The sequence below is a fragment of the Rhinolophus sinicus genome, chromosome 5 (assembly GCF_057876585.1).
Source record: "Rhinolophus sinicus isolate RSI-liver-muscle chromosome 5, RSI-T2T, whole genome shotgun sequence".
Taxonomy (NCBI): Eukaryota; Metazoa; Chordata; class Mammalia; order Chiroptera; family Rhinolophidae; genus Rhinolophus; species Rhinolophus sinicus.
In genome coordinates this window covers 37202458-37220266 of record NC_142505.1, presented here as the reverse complement: position 1 = coordinate 37220266, position 17809 = coordinate 37202458, and the positions used below count along the sequence as shown (strand labels likewise).

Sequence of the window (17809 nt, the reverse complement as noted above, 5' to 3'; positions counted from 1 at the left end):
ACTGATAGTTTAATTTAGTCTGAGTCTGAAGGCCTCAGAACCAGGAGAGCCTTTTGTGTAGTTCCTTTTGAAGGCTTGCAGGTTCAAGACCTAGATCAGACCCTTGAAAGATAATCTCCCTTCCTTAAAGTTAGCTATGTCATATAGTAACCTGATCCTGGGAGTGAGATCCATTATATACACAGTCCCAGAGATCTTAAAGGGCACATGACTCTGGAGTCTGTAATGAAAATCCTCACTATTCAGTGAAGATTCATTACTCTGCCTGGCTGGCACTTCAGTGTCTTTCAACTCTGTGAGAGTGCTTGGAATTCTGTAACATACTGCTTCTTTCCTGGTCAGTCTTTTCCCAGCCTTGTGATGTTTTCACTTTTCTGGTGTGCATCTTAATATTCAGCAGAGGCCTGAATTCAGTACTGCCTAAAACCTAGAAGATGGTGCTGGTACAGTCAGCTCTCAAGAAGCCCTCTAGTTATAGAGATAGTGGCAAAGGGGTCTTCTTACTCTCAGAGAAACTGCAGTTCCCCCCCCCCCCTCTTTTTTGTTTCCTATTCTTTTCTCTGTTCTTATCTGCCCCAGTCTCTAAGAAGTCCTGTGGCAGCAGTAGCAGCAATGGGAACAGGCTTAAAATGCAGAGTTGAACCATCCTCTCTGATTAGAGGAGTTGTAGTCTCAAGAGAATTGGGTAAATCCTCATTGACTTCCCCCAATCTGTCCTTTCTGTCCTTCTGCTGTTTGGCATAGTTGCAGGAAGTGTGGGTGAATAAAGACAGCTTTCTGGCTGGATGACAAGAAAAGGCGAGCCCCAGGCAATCAAAAAATACTTGGATGATTGCAGAGTGGGAGGAGCTTGGGAAAACAACCCCTTAAGGTTGTTTACGCTTACATGTTTATTCCTGAACTGTACATTGTGGATCTGAGTCTTAACTTCCTACATACTTGGAGAACTGAACGATGCATACTCATAAACTGCCACTCAAATCTCAGACTGGTCACAGTATGATGCACACATAGAACAGAGCCAAAAAGCCCTACAAAGGATTTGAAAACTGAACTGGTATTGGCACCACAGCTTACAGAAGGCTTGTTGGAACTTGCAGCCTGTACCTAATCATGGCCTCCCAAAACAAACATATAAACTCCATAGAATATAAACAAAATCCAGAGTCATATAACATAATGATCATAATGTCTAGGATACAATTTAAAATTATTAAGTGACATGGGCGTGGCCCGTTAGCTCAGTCAGTCGGTTAGAGCATGGTGCTTGATAACAACAAGGTTGCCGGTTCGATCCCTGCATGGGCCACTGCGAGCTGCGCCCTCTTTACAAAAAGAATAAATAAAAATTAATAAGTGACATATAAAGAGCCAGGAAAATCTCAAGTTGTATGTACAAGATAACAGATATCAATGCTGAGATGACATAGATTTTGGAATTATCTTACAAAGATATTAAAACACTTATAAAAATACTCCAACAACTAAGGACAAACACAGTTGAAAGAAATGGAAAAATAGAAAGTCTCAAGTATGAAATAGAAGATATAAGGAGGAACCAAACAGAAGATTTAGAAATGAAAAATAAAATAACTAATTTAAAAAATTTACTGAGTGGACTCAATAGTGGAATGGTAATGTGGAAATGGTAATGGTAGTGGAAAAAGGAATGAGTCAGTAAACTTGAAGATTAATACAAAAATTTCCAATTTAAACAACACAGAGAAAAATGATTGAAGGAGAAAAAATACTAGAGCCTATAACAACATCAGAAGGTCTAACATTTGTATAACCTGAATCCCAGAAAGAAAAGAAAAAAAGATTGCAATTCAGAAAAACTGTAAAGAAATTATTATTGGGAGCTTTCCAAAGCTGGCAAAAGATATAAATATTATAGCAGATTCAGGAAGTCCAGCAAACCCCAAACAGGATAAACCCAGAGAATTCCAAGCCCAGATACATCCTATATCACACTTATTAGTCATGAATCATAACCCCCCATTGCCTAGTTATATGGGTCTCAGCACTCCTAACCTGTTACAATTATATATAACCTGAGGAAAGAAATTGTAACTTAATGTTTTTATCTCCTTAGTTGAGTGCCTAGAACTCTAAATATTTTTTGGAATGAATTAATACATTTTAATTTTAACTGTCTGTAATATCTTTGTGTCCTTAGTTAAAGGTTAGTACACAGCATCTCCCACAAATCAGAACAAATCTGCCTCTTTACAAAATGATATACCTACTTCATGAAATCGTGGGAATTTCAGCCTGTTCATGCTACTGATCTTTTTTGTGTCTAATATCTAAAGGCAAAATGTAGTGGATTTTCGCCATATTGTCAAAGAAGGAAATTAGGTATTGATGTTGGGGTAAAGTGTCATATCTTGCCCAACACAGAACATTTTTAATTGGTGAGTTCAGCAATGCAGTCTGTCTGCAGGCTTGGCACATCCTTGCCTTAGCACAGTGGTGAGTCCTTTGCATTATAAAGCCTGCCTTCTCTTGCTCTCCAAGTGTTCTGGAGCTTGAGAGAAAGTGTCCCTTTGGAAGTTTACTACTGTTGGACAATAAAATGTGTGACTGTATTAAGCATAATGGCGGTTTATAATTCTTCACTTTTCAGAGCCTGGAGACATCCAGACCAGGCATCAGGAAATGGGACAATTTTGACAAAATGTCACATGATACAAGTTTAGTGAATGGTTTTTCTTACTGCTTTTTCTAAAAACAAAATCTTAAATATCTGATACTATGGGAGATTTTAAATTCAGAAAACATTTTTTTTTTTCATTTTATTTTAAATGTAGATTATTTTTTCTACTCTTGTTTATTTTTAACCATATATCTACTTTAATAATTTAAGGAGATTTCTCAAGATGACATAATTTTAATGACTTGGTCTTAAATAAATTACACTTTGACTATTAGATAATGAATATTTCAACACATTTCCTAAAAATATATAGGGTCTCTTTTTTTGTTTATTATTACCAGGCCCAATCCAAGTTAGACTCATTCTTTATTATTCTTTTCCAGATCACACCCTTTGCTGTTGTTGTTTATAGTTAGTATAGGACTTTTCTAGCCATTATACTTAAAGTTTTTTTTAACTTTTAACTAGCGGATCCATAATTTTACTTCATTCCCTATGTCTGAATTTTGCCAGAAGTTGGTTGATGGAATTATAACTAGCATTTTTTTTTTAACATATTAGGGGTTCACAATTTTTTACATTATACCTTTTTTTTTTTTTAAAGGGAAGGGAACCAGGACTTTATTGGGGAACAGTGTGCACTTCCAGGACTTTTTTCCAAGTCAAGTTGTTGTCCTTTCAATCTTAGTTGTGGAGGGTGCCCTTCAGCTTCAAGTTGTTGTCCTTTCAGTCTTAGTTGTGGAGGGCGCAGCTCAGCTCCAGGTCCAGTTGCCGTTGCTAGTTGCAGGGGGCGCAGCCCACCATCCTTTGCGGGAGTCAAACCAGCAACCTTGTGGTTGAGAGGATGTGCTCCAACCAATTGAGCCATCTGGGAGCTCAGCGGCCGCTCAGCTCAAGGTGCCGTGTTCAATCTTAGTTGCAGGGGGCCGAGCCCACCATTCCCTTGCGGGATTCAGAGGAGTTGAACCGGCAACCTTGTGGTTGAGAGTCCACTGGCCCATGTGGGAATCGAAACGGCAGCCTTTGGAGTTAGGAGCATGGAGCTCTAACCGCCTGAGCCACCGGGCCGGCCCGCTCATATCTTTTTAACAATTTTCATTTTGTTTTTTAATTAATTAAAAATATTTAACCCGTTAATCCATCTATGTTTATTTTGCAGGAGTTAGATTAATGAATAGTATTAAAGTAAGCCATCCTTTCCGTGTTACATTATGAAGTGTGTAGTCTATTAAACTATAGTTACATTTTTGCTAGTATAACTTTTAAATTGTTTTAATAGGTTTTAAGTCATAACTGTAATGTATTATAAATATTTATAATTTAAAAAGTTGACGGTTTTATCAATATTTAAAATTTTATATCACTACTTAATATCTTTGAATATTTATAGATGAAGTAGATAGTCTTGGTTATTTATCTTCCTTTTCATAATTAGAATAGTAACTATTAACAAGTAAAAATTTTTATTGATAAGTTTTTTTAAATTTAAGAAAGACAAACCTAAATAGTTCCACATATGTATTCATTTATTCGGTAAATATTTATTGATTACTATTGTATGGTAAGTCACTCTGAATAATCAATATAAAACATTTAATCTTAATGTATTTCATTGCTTTAGTCTCGGTGTTTTAGTACTGTTTTTAGTTCTACTTTTATCACCTTTAAATTGGAGATAATTAGATCATGTCTTTAAAAGAAGTATATATATATATATATATATATATGACTGAATAAAATTTTCTGGGACATCTTATATATATCCTGCACCACTCTGAACCTGGATCTAAAGAAAAAAATGAAAGACAGTGAGTGATGTATAGAATAATCATAAATATGGATAGAATATCTTTAGTTGGCTACTTATAATGACCAACTGATAAATTATTCAGAAGTAGAAAGAGACTGTGGAGTCATTTTTCCATCCATTCCTTCCCAACTAAATGAGTAAAGCAAGATCCCAAGTAAATGAAGCAAGCATATGATAATAGTTTTTATACTTATGGTCTTGATTTCTTTAGACCTGTTTATACCTTTGATATCCCTGGCATTTTTTTTAGCTTGTTTATTTAGTAAGTGAAAAATAGGTTAAACAGCTTAGTGAATAATACACTGATTAATTACAGTCTGATGCCTTTTTAGGCAAATAGGCTTTCCTGGAGTTGATGTGCTTCTTTTCCCAGTATATGTTTCTTCATTCTCCAAAATAGAGGTGTTTCAGTGGTGCAAAATTCATGATTCTGTATTTCTTTTTATCTCCCTTATTACAGGTTCATGTCAGGGCTGGCCTTTTTCATGGTACTGAACTCCTGTGTAAAACCATCGTAAGCTCAGAGATATCAGGGAAAAATGATCACATTTGGAATGAACCACTGGAATTTGATATTAATACTTGTGACCTGCCACGAATGGCTAGATTATGTTTTGCTGTTTATGCAGTTTTGGATAAAGTGAAAACAAAGAAATCAACTAAAACGATTAATCCCTCTAAATATCAGACCATCAGGAAATCTGGAAAAGTGGTAATATACTAACTTGTGTAAAAATATTTTATAATGGGATAATAATATAGTGGAATAATTTTAAGACCTTTTGAAATAATTGAGTAATGTAAGTGAAAATATATCATATAACTTTGCTCTCTAAGAACTGATTTCAAAAACAGTAAATCTCCATTTTTATGTCCTGTTCATTCGTTTTGGCAAATTTAGTAACTGTCATACTATAAGTGCTCTATTATAAATATTACACTTTTTAGAAGATACAGATGAAAACGAATGAAGAAAATTTTACAGGTCTGCAGTCTCTTAACTGAAATTTCAGGTGCCAGATACATTTGAGAATTCAGAATTTTGTGCATTTTAGAAAGATCATAGATCGTACTTTACTCAACAAACCTGGTAGTGTCTGGGGCTCAAATCTGTAATCAAACTCATCATTATCTATCAGTGAAATATATTAATATCACACTAAATGAGGCAAATGAAGAATGTCAATTAATTTCATGTAATTTATGGCCTTTTTTTTATTGTCAAATAAATTATGAACAAACCATTATTTTTCATTTTCTTGGATTTTGAAATTGTGGATAAAGGATGGTATACTTTTTCTCACTCATTCTCCCATTTAATATTTTTAGTCAAGTCTTTTTTTCATTTTCTTTATGAAAAAATTTTTTTAGGGATAGGCACATGAATTTTATACCTTAAAAAAAAAACCTGATTACTTTTATGTACGTGACTTTATATCTTTTTATTCCTAATATCAGTATGTATTTTATCTGGTTATTATAATTTAAAAAAAAAATTTTTCATGAAAAAATCCCAGAAGAGTTATCTTTTTTCCTCCACTGATAGAGAATTTTACTCAAAGCATTTGAATATTTATAAAGTTTTTTGCTATACTGAGCAAATTAGTCTAAGTGTCTGCATAAAAGTCCTGTCAAGTTGGTGCTTCCTTTTTAGAAATATAAATAAATTCTATGATACATAGAGACATTGCCTTGTCCTATATTAAGAGTAATATATGCTGAAAGCTCTTACAACCTGCCTATATCACACATATTTTCTTGAATCATTAGAAGATCCTCATCATCTTCAATGGCTGTACAATGAATATTCTATTTTGGGGATATGCTATTTTATTGTGAGACATTAATTGGCTTTTAGGTTTTTCTTGAACCAATATAAAGATGTTGACATTTTCTCATGTACATCTTGCTTTTATTTTGGGTGGTTTTGGGGAAATCATCTAGAACTCTAGAAATTTCAAGAACTAAGATTATTGAAACAAAGGGCATGCAGATGTTCACACCTTAAAATTCATTCTTAACATATTTATGCAATATCTTTTTCAACAGCATTATCCTGTAGCATGGGTAAATACGATGGTTTTTGACTTTAAAGGACAGTTGAGATCTGGAGACATAATATTGCACAGCTGGTCTTCATTTCCTGGTAAGATTTACATCCTAATCCTTAGTGTTAAAGAGTAACTTTTGGCATGTAGACTAGTTAATGTTTCTTTATAACTCACTGTTCTTTCAGTTTCGTAAAGAAACCATCATTTGGTATCTTCATTGTTCATTCTAAAACAAATTTACATAGATTATTTTAATATATTAAAAAAGTGATTTGTATCTGCATATATTTGTTATTTCAATGAATGTGTTCTCACTGTAAATATGTTATACTTACAGGTTTTTGAGCAATTGTCCTAAGGAACAGTGCCTTTGTATAACAACCTCTATTGCTCCTAATTGCACTAAATATCTATACTAGTAGAAGGAACATTCACTCATTTGGCAAGAATAGTAAAAATATTTATTCTTTAGTTGGCTTTAGCCTGAAATTTGAGCTAAGAAGAGTACCTTTCACATGCCTATATTTTTCAAATACTACTCACAGTACCCCTATGAAGTCGATGGTTTTATCCCTATTTTATAGAAGAGGAAAGTGAACCTCAGAGATAATAACTTAATCTGTCAATTTTACATAATTGACTAAAACCTAATATTTGTTCAAAAGACTGCTCGACTCTTTCTGTTATTCTGTACTGCTTTCCCAAATGTTGGAAATTTTTAGTGTAAACCTTGCTATATAATAATGGTTGTCTTTTTTTTTCTGTCTTCATAGTTGGTTAATATATTTAGTAAAATTTTGAACTTGATTTTAAAATTATTTTGTGTGTGACAAACATTTGAAAATGTTCATATATTAGTATTTGCTACCTGGGGATTGTTTTTGGAGGTATATATAATTATTTTGGACATAAATTTCAATGAGTTGTTTGTGGGCATGTTTATATATTCCTCACATTTTAATAATTTATGTGTGTATAGTCTGTTATTCCTACCCTTTCCTGCATATATCTCCAGTAATTTTCACTAATCACGTTAATCCTCAAATATAGGAGAGCAGTGTGCATATACACATTTTTTTTTACCTCCAATCTAGCTGGGAGGGGGTGGGCACAGCTCAGCTCCAAGTCAAGTTATTGTTTTCAATCTAGTTGTCGAGGGCGCGGCTCACTGGCCCATGTAGAACTAGAACTGGTGACCGTGGTGTTATGAGCACCTCTCTCTAATGACTGAGCCAACCAGCTGCCCGCTGGCAGCTCAGCTTCAGGCTCAAGCCGTTGCTTCTCACTGACCCATGTGGGAATCGAACCTCAACCTTGGTGTTATGAGCACTATATTCTAACCACCTCGCCAACCGGCCACCCCACATTTCTTAAGAGAACCTATAGTTTCACCGTAAGAGTAAAAATTAGGCATTTCACAATATCCTCTTGAAAATCTTAATTTAAACTCACACATGTTCTACTGAATCATCAAGTAACTTGATGGGTACTTTTAGAAAAATTTTGGCAATATTAACTTGGCATACCATGAACCTACTTTATGTCTAACAAAACGTAAAATGAGAAATAATAAATGAACACATTTACTCTGCATGTATCAGCTCTAGAATTGTCACAGTTATCCCAGTAGGAGCAAGCCAGAAGTGAACTACAAATAATCTATTATCTAGAATCCCTAGTTCATTATTAAGGTATATAATCACATCTTTTGGTTGCTTTTGTGTCTTTGCAGAATTCTTCATGTATACATTGGTAATACAAATGTAGATTTATTTTCTTCCTACTCTTCCACAAAATTGCATATTCCATGTAGTGTTCTGCTCTTTGCGTTTGCTCTTTGCCCTTTCTACGTAGATTGCTGCTGCCTTTTTTTTTTTTTTTTTTTTTTTTAATTTTATTGGGGAACAATGTGTTTCTCCAGGGTCCATCAGGGCCCATCAGCTCCAAGTCATTGTCCTACAGTCTAGTTGAAGAGGGCGCAGCTCAGCTCCAAGTCCAGTCGCCGTTTTCAATCTTTAGTTGTAGGGAGCTCAGTCCACCATCCCATGCGGGAATTGAACCGGCAACCTTGTTGTTGAGAGCTCGTGCTCTAACCAGCTGAGCCATCCGGCCGCCCCTGCTGCTCTGCTGCTGCTGCCCCTGCTGCCGCTGCCGCCACTGCTGCTGCTGCTTAAAGCAGTTATCTTTTGATAGTTTAAACAGTGTTAGAATGACTAACCTTGTTTATGTGCAGGTATATATCTGAAATAAGTTCCCAGAAGTGGTTTTATTGAGTCAAAGAATAAATACATTTGTAATTTTTATAAATAATCACAAATTGCTCTCCAATAGAGAGTGTGCCAGTTTGTACTCTCCATTTGTAATACATTAGAGTCCCTTTTTTGTAATCACTTTTAAGCAAGGTTAAGCAGCTCCATATGTTTGGGGCTGATAAAAATACTAAAATGCTACATTTGACTTCAGATGACAAATAAGTATAATGCTCTTAGTTCTAGTTAGCAAACACAGGATTGTAATTTGCAGAAAAGGCTGCTTTAGAGTTGTATAAGTTATGAGAATTGCTTCAGTCCAGTTGAAAGTAGAATCTGTGAGATGAGAGAGTGTTTAAAAAGATGAACAAAGGATGATTAAGTAGCTGGAATTTGTAAATACTTTTAACGATTTTCTAGCTTCAGGAGACAACTCTGATTGTGCACACTATGTCAACATTAGGCCTAGACAGAAGTGGCTTTATCATTTATCTCCTCAGGAAGTACAGTGAGAATAACTGCTAAAAATCAGTATGAGAAAAGAGAAATTAGTTTGGAGAGAGGAGACTTCAGGTTGTATTGCAAACTCTGTCCTCATCTTGAGTTTCATGACTCTTCAACAGTTTACTTATCTATCAAATGAGAAAATTACGTGAGCTCCTGGGTTTTGTGACAACACTGAATTTCTAAGATCCCCATGCACAATTCTGTGAATGGATCACGTTTAGAGTAATAGAAATGAGGAAGGAGTGTCTTGAAGAAACAAGCAGTTGGTGAAGTTAAAGGAGTACCACTTGAATGGAGTGTTACAAAACTACCAGAGAAGGTGTTTAACTTTTATCAGCTGTTATGGGAAATAGAGGAACATTAAGATTGTCAAAAGGAATGTCATTGATGACTTTGAAAATATTAGTTTGAGTACTGTGATGACCATGAAAATCAGATTGCATGTGATAAAGAAATCTGTCTGTGGTGATGAACTAATAACAATTCCTCTTTGCCACCTAATTTTGATGGAGGGAGAGCAGTCGCAATTAAGTTTTTTTATTCAAAGTTCAGAATACTTACCAAATTGAAAAAGGGTGAGGTGAGGTAGTTATTAATTTTTGTTACTTTCTCATTTTAAAGGTGTATATAAACTCACATTCAAAGTTTGTGCCAAGCTTTAACAGAAAATTAGAGACGTACTGATATAATTGCCAGATTTCCTTAGGTGACACTTTAAAAATCATTTTCATGGTTGAAATCCATTAAAGTTTTGTTTTAGTTTCGTTTCAAAGGCATTTTCTTAAGAATCAAAATTATTTGCATGTTTTAGATGAACTTGAAGAAATGTTGAATCCCATGGGAACTGTTCAAACAAATCCATATACTGAAAATGCAACAGCTTTGCATATCAAATTCCCAGAGAATAAAAAACAACCTTATTATTACCCTCCTTTTGATAAGGTAAGCTAATTGTTTAGAGGGCTACTATGCATGAAATAATTGAATGATTAGTTTTGGCTCTATATGTTTATAGTTTAAGCTCTGTATGTCTATTTCTGTTTCAAAACTTCACATACATTGACAGCTTGGTTCAGTGGAAAGACCACTGAGCAGGGAGCCAACTCTCTTTAGTCCTGGCTTTATCACTGACCAAGTGAGACAGACATGTTATCTCTGGAGTTCAGGTTCTTCATTTATAAAATGAGAAGGTCATAATTGTTCTCTGAGATCCTTTTCAATTTGAAAGGTCTATAAATGCATTCATATGTAACTGAACATGGGAAATGTATGTATACAGTGAAACATGCCTCACGTGTTAGTTCAGAGATTAAAGACATAATCACTGCTGTGTTCCAGTTGGTATCCAAGAACAGATCATTTATGTTGAATGTTACTATTAGTAGGACTCCTAAGGTCCTACTATTTTTGTAGACTCTATAGCAAGGAATTCAGTTTCTAAACACATTTCCTTAATGTGAAGCTACATATCTTGGGAGTAAGGAGAGTATCTGGTGGGGCTGAAAATAGTACTATGATAATTTACATGCTAAGAGAGCTAAGCTGTCATATGTTTTACCTTTGGGTTTGGCATCTTTGTTTCAGGTATAATTGATGCTGATTTTTTTGACGAAATCTTTGAGTAAATTCTCAAATAATAAACACGTTTCTTTTATTTCCTTAATACATTTGAGAACAAACTACCTTTAAAAATTGATGTTATATTAAATATTTAAGTTAACCCACCTATAAACTAATTTGTATTTTAATGTTCAACACTACCAGACCTTTAGAGAGTAGATTTGTACAGTATGTAAATTAAATTTATGTAACTTAATGTTTCTTCCTTTACATTCATTTTAATTGAAATTTGTTCACCTAAGGAGCAACTTTCCAAATTTTTCTAAAATGTTTTTCTGATTAATAATGTACAACCAAATTAAATTTTGTGATTATTACGATAGAAATCCCAAATATGTCAAGAATCATATGCCTTAGTGTACCTTGAGTAGAAAAAGGTACATTGACTCATCTGTTACATTTATACTATGGCTTTATTCCTTAATTCACAAGCCATAACTACTTGTGATAGTTGTCCCAGGTGTGGCTATTTTTGTGTTGAATTATGGTATGTTCAACAATCAGCTGTAATTTATTTTGGATCAAATGAGATGCTTTTTGATGCATTTTTACAAATAAAACATTCTGTGAAAATATAAGTGTTTTTAATTTAATATTTTAAGAGAAGTCCAGTTTCTTTAAAATGTTTCATTTTAACATTGCTTACGTCATCTACAAATGGTCACTAAACTTTCCTTTTGCCTTTACAATCCCTTGGAGAGTCTATCTTTCAAGATAAACTTCAGATGGAAATTTTAGTCTTTAAAAATGTTTAAATATGTTCATACTTGCAGGGTTTTCTTTACTAGTACAATTTATATATGATCACTGTAAAACAAATGAAATAATAGAGATATAAAAAGTGAAAGTTCCCTGCATTCTTTTTATTTGATGTTTTTTTTTGCTGTAATCACTTGCATTCACTTTGCTTTTCAAATCGATTTTGTTTATTGCTTAATTTTAATAACGATATCATTTTATCATATTAACAACCCTACGAAATAGGATGGGAATTATCACTGCATTTTACACATGAGGATACAGATTATCAGTTTAGGATTACCTAACTCAGCAACTGGATATGGATTTTCAGATTTTTTACCACTGATCTTCCTCCTGGACCAGTGGGTTCCCCTCTTTTCAAGAATTAAAGCCCCCTTTGAACTTAATGACTTTAAAAATATTTATTTTTATTTTTTCAATTGGGGAATATTGGGGAACAATGTGTTTCTCCAGGGCCCATCAGCTCCAAGTCGTTGGACTTCAATCTAGTTGATGGAGGGCATAGCTCAGCTCCAAGTCTAGTTGCCATTTTCAATTTTAGTTGCAGGGGGTGCAGCCCCTATCCCATGTGGGAATTGAGCTGGCAACCTTGTTGTTGAGAGCCGGTGCTCTAACCAACTGAGCCATCCGGCCGCCTCTCCCGAAGCTCAGCAAAAGCTCGTTGTCTTCAATCTAGTTGTGGAGGACGCAGCTCACTGGCCCATGTGGGAATTGAACTGGCAACCCTGCCATTCAGAGCTTGCACTCTAACCAACTGAGCCATCCGGCCGCCCCTAAAAAAATTTTTAGGCTCTCTTTTGACTTTACTTACACTTTTGATATTTATTAATTCGAAAAAAAACATGATGAGAAATGATAAAAACTTACTCAATACTTAGTAACTCTTACATACCTTTTCATTTTTGTAACCAGAATACCTTTACCTATGTTAAAAATATTTACACATACACATGCAAGCCACTTCTCATTTTATCTACAGACAATCCTAGTGCATCCTAGGCATTACACTTCCTAATAGTAATGCCATTGTTTCTCAGTTGTCAGGAATTTGAAGATTGAGAATCACTGCATAATACCATTTTGAATTTAAAATTCATGTTTATATTATAAAGCATAGAAATGCCAAACCATATGTAGTGCCTTTTAGTCTTAAGTACAAGTATAGTCATTTACATTTAAAATTTTACAAATACTAGAGCCAAAATCTAATTAAAAATTTTTTTTAAACAGATTATTGAAAAAGCAGCTGAAATTGCAAGCAGTGATAGTGCTAATGTATCAGTAAGTATCAAGGTTTTTAAATGGCCCCTTTTTATTATAAAGTTGTGCTTATTATTAGCTACGTTCATCTCATTTACGTCTATGATTTTGTAGAAAACCATACTCATATGCAAGAACAGTCTGAGTGTGTGTGAGTATGTAAATATTAATGTTTTGTTAAATGGCAGCTGTTTGTAGGTGGTCTGTTCAGTGGTAATCCTTTTTCTGATATAAACATGGGCTTCAGCAACTAGTTTGTAAGATGCAATGACATCTAATAGATTAACAATACTGCCTTTGTGAATATTACTCAGTTGAATGAGAAGGCTGTAATTTTCTTTATTTCTCTCATGTAGCAAAGCAGGTATAATCAGACCAGGTTTATGGTGCTGGTGGGAACCCAGGTTTCTTCCATCTTGGTGCACTGTCATGTGGTTTCTATCTCATAGTTTAACGTTGGTGCTTGAGCTTCCTAGGTTACTATGTTCCAGCCAACAAGAACAGTAAAAGCAAGACTAGAGGCCTCACTCATTATTTGTAAGGGTATTAATAACATGCCTCATTTCTGCTCACATCTCATTAGCCAGAACTTAGTCGCATGGACATCCCTAACTACAAGTGAGGCTGCGAAATATAGTCTTTCGCTGGGCAGTCATGTACTTGGCTAAGAGTAAGAGATTCTAGTTATTAAAGGAAGAAGAGGAAAATGCTTATTGAGTGAAAAACAACAGTCTCTTCCACACACACACGATTCCTATTCTTTCTGCCCAAGACTACAGAACAGATTACTTTGTTTACTTAGCTTACTATATATATAAACTATTTCTACCATCTATACTTTGCAGTGGAAATTTTTTTCTAGTTAACATGTTGCTGAGTTCTAATCTTATATTCTCTTTTCACATCATCAGTTTGCAATTTTTAAGTGTCTTTAGTAAAACCATTCTGTATAGATTGGTAGTTATATAGAGGCCGGCAGGCAAAGTAGAGATAATGTATATATTTTTGTCCTTTTCACTGAATCAAAGCACTATTTCCTGTTGGCTAGGAGAAGTACCTGGCCCAAGCTGTCTTGTGCTTTGCCATTGGAGTTCTCAAAAATTTCTATAGCCCTGCAGTGCAAGTCAACTTCTATTACAAATACTTTGAGAATAGAGTTCTTTAATGAAACAAAAGAAGTTCATTACAATTATAAACTTACCAGTTAGGCAATTACTGAAACAGATAATTACAGTTTAAGTGTAAGAGAGAACAGTTATGTGGCAGCTAAAAAAATTAATACTTTTCCTCCCACCTTCTAAATTCTAACTTGGCTAATAATCAAATTAACAGAGACAGATTAACAGGAAAAAATCAAAGGTTTTGATAAATACTCATGGTGAATTCACATAAGCATGAAAATTCCAAAGACAGTGAGGTAACATTGGATATATGACATTTTGGACAAAGGAGAAGAGGTGGAGGTGGTTATTGAGATTTCAGAAGTGAGAATGGGCGATTTATAGGTAGTTGACAAAGAGCAGAACACATATGGCAGGCAAATTCTTGCTGGCAGATTCTTTCTGGTGTCTCAGAAACAATGGGATATGGGGTAGCTAGCTAACAGGCTTGGAGTCTTCCTGACTAAGGCTGGGGTGAAGATTCTTAAGGTGATCAAGCCCAGGCTCCCTTCCTGAAGCAGCTTTCTCTGTCTGAATTTGTTGGGTAGGAAAGGGGGTGAGGTTCTCTGAGTCTTGTTTCTTAAACAACTTAAAATCAATATCCCAGAAAGTAGCTTCAGGCTGGAAAATTGTTGATTCCCTTCAGTTATGTAGGGATATCTTCATTTTAATGCCCATTTTTAGTTGTCCTTTATTAGTCTTAATATCGCTCTTTGAACATCAGAAGCATACATTAATTTTTACTATTTCTACTGTGATGTGCTACTACCTTATCTATATCAGGGGGAATCCCTCCTTACTGAGGAGGCAATATTCTTGCTCGGTTTGATGTACCTTTTTTTTTTAATTGGGCACATAGTATAGTTAATAAATTGTGAAACCAAAAATGAAAGTTATTTTTCTATAACCCCCAGCAACTTTCCTTCTCAGAGATAACTGTAAACAGTTTAGCTTGTAGCTACCAACCCTGTTGCTGTGTATGCACTTATATACCTTTATGTGTAAATATCTATATCCTTTTTTTAAAGAAAAAATTAATATCTTTATTATGTAATCTCTCCCTTTTTATTTAATGTATTTTATGGACCTTGTCATGTCTGTATGAAGAGGTCCACTTCTCTCTTTTTAAAGCCTTCTTAACATTTCATGGCATTCGTTATTAGTATCCAATGGTTAGTAAATATACATATCCCTACTGATGGATGGTTTGCTTTTCTCAACTATTCTCCACTAAAACAGTGCTGCAATGAATATTTTGTACATACTTCTTTATATATATGTGTATTTTATAGGACAGATTTCTAGAAGTGAAATTATTAGATCCAAAAATATGTGCCTTTTTCATAAGAATTCTGCCAAATTGCATACCATAAAAGATGGGAAATTTACAACCCCACCCACACTGTGTAAAAGTTCTTATCTTTTTGCATTTCTGCCAATCCTTTAAATATGTTAATCCAGTGGACAGAAAAAGGTATCACGTTTATTTTAACTTGCATTCCCTTGTTACTAGTCATGTTGGAGTTGCTTTTTACTTTTTAAAATTTCAGTAATTTTACGGTTTCTGATTATTTCTTTTCCATGGCTATCATGTCACCTTAATTATTTCTTAGGGATTAAATAATCTTGCTTTTGAAGTGGTCTTCCTTCTTTTGGCATCTTACTTTATAATGGTTTTCTCAAATATTTGGTGATTCTTAATTTAGCTCTTTTTATCCTTGTAACTTCCTGGTTGTCTGCCGATTCACTGTAACCTGCCTTCAGTAACTGTAGGATTTAGGGTAGACTGTGCTGACACTTGGGATCTCCTGTGTGAAGATTTCCATACCTTCTGGGATCCAGTGGCTCCATGGGGCTTGGTACCCACGCTCCTCACCATTGCTGTTTCAGCCCAGCACAGAGGAAGGGGCATGCTGACTAAGCAGATGCTCCATCTGCAGATCCCTTGATAATCCCTTGGGTGATTACCCCTGGCCTCCTCCCACTCCTTGTAGCCCTTGGTTCTGAGCTGGAGTTCCCTAGAACTGTTTCTCACTACTGCATGGCTCTTATCACATCTGATCCCTGGTCCTGTCTACTTCTCTCATTAAAGGATCCCTGTGTTAGACACTCTTTATAATTTCCCACAGCTGTTATTGATTAGTAGTTTTTAAGATATATCTTTTCTGACACTTCATGGCCCTTTGAGAGGAATGAATGGAATTTTGTTCTCATTCCACTATTTTAACTGACTATTCATGTATATGCCAAGAGCTGATGACATTTCTTAATAAGATCATGGTAAGTTGAATTGTATTGTTTGAGTGTGTATGTATGTGTTTACATTTATTTGTGTGTGTGTGTGTGTATAAAACATAAACACACACACACGCACACACACAGTTCATCAGTCAGTGTAACATCACCTTACGAAATTAAACCTGCCCTTAGAATTAAAAAATTTTTTTAAATTGTGGTAAAATACACGTAACAAAATTTGCCATCTTAATCATTTTTAAGTATATGGTTCAAAAGTGTTATGTATGTACTCACAATATTCTTAACACATTGAGTGGAACTAATCTCTAGAACTTTTTCATCTCGCAAAACTAAAGTTCTATATGTAGTAAACAACTTATTTTCCTCCTCTCTTCTCAGCCCTTCACATCCACTATTCTATTTTCTGTCTCTATGAATTGACTATTTAGATACCTCATGTAAGTAGAATCATACAGTATTTTATGTTTTTGTGACTGGCTTATTTCACTTAGCATAATATCTAGAGATCCTCTTGTTTGTCACAACTCGGGAAGGTGTTTCAGGCATCTAGTGAGTAGAGTTCAGGGGTGCTGCTATACTTTCTACCATTTCCTGCAACACAGTATCAATAGCACCAAGGCTGAAAAACCCTGCTCTAATCTAAAACACTTATGTTATAAATTACCTGTTTTATTTTCTTCCTGCAGAAACTGAGGCACAAAATCTTAATGGCTGGCTTTGGAGAATGCAGATGATAACTCATCCTTTAGTCAGATGTTCTTGGGATCTCCCTGGAGTGTTTTCTTAGTAGAATGATTTGGAGTCTTTACAGCCCTCAATTTTAGGGAGAGAAAATATCAAACACTAAAAAATAATTTTCAAATTTACTGAAAACTTGCAAGTAGAATACAAAGAATTCCCATATAGCTTTCATTCAGCTTCCCCAACTGTTAACATTTTACCACATTTGTTTTACCAATCTGTGTGTATGCGCATTTTTTTCTGACTCATTTGAGGTTAAGTGGTATATATACATCATGTCCTTTTTCCCTTTCATTGTTCAGTGTGTATTTCCTAAAAACAGGAATATTCTCATACTTAACCAGAGTCCATTCATAAAAATCAGGAAAATAATATTGATAGAATTCTTCTGTTGTCTGAACCACACATTCCATTTAAATTTAGCCAGTTGTCTTAGTAATGTCCTTTGTAAATCCGGATCCAACTTGGATTACTTGTTTCATATCATTGTCAATGTGTCTTTAGTTTCTTTCTAAAAGAGTTTCTCAGTCTTATCTTAAATGACTCTGACATATTTTTAAGAATACAAGCCAGTTGCTTTGCAGAATGTCACTCAATTTGGATTTACCTAATGTTTTGTCATGATCAGATTCCAGCTATGCATTTTTAGCATGAATACCATAGAAATTGTGGAGTGTTCTTAATGCATTTAATCAGGAAGCAAACAGTGTTAATTTGTTCTGTTACTATTG

General features: G+C 34.7%; 1 protein-coding gene across 5 annotated transcripts in view; it reads left to right on the top strand.

Annotated features, from left to right (window-relative positions):
* Window positions 1-17809, top strand: part of PIK3CB (phosphatidylinositol-4,5-bisphosphate 3-kinase catalytic subunit beta) — a 153476-nt gene that overhangs the window by 91888 nt on the left and 43779 nt on the right. For all 5 annotated transcript variants that reach the window (XM_019747566.3, XM_019747603.3, XM_088798363.1 and 2 more), the window contains 4 exons: window positions 4930-5181; window positions 6519-6615; window positions 10088-10218; window positions 12889-12939. In XM_019747566.3, the coding sequence (XP_019603125.2) occupies window positions 4930-5181; window positions 6519-6615; window positions 10088-10218; window positions 12889-12939 (531 nt within the window). The remainder of the gene's footprint in view (window positions 1-4929; window positions 5182-6518; window positions 6616-10087; window positions 10219-12888; window positions 12940-17809) is intronic.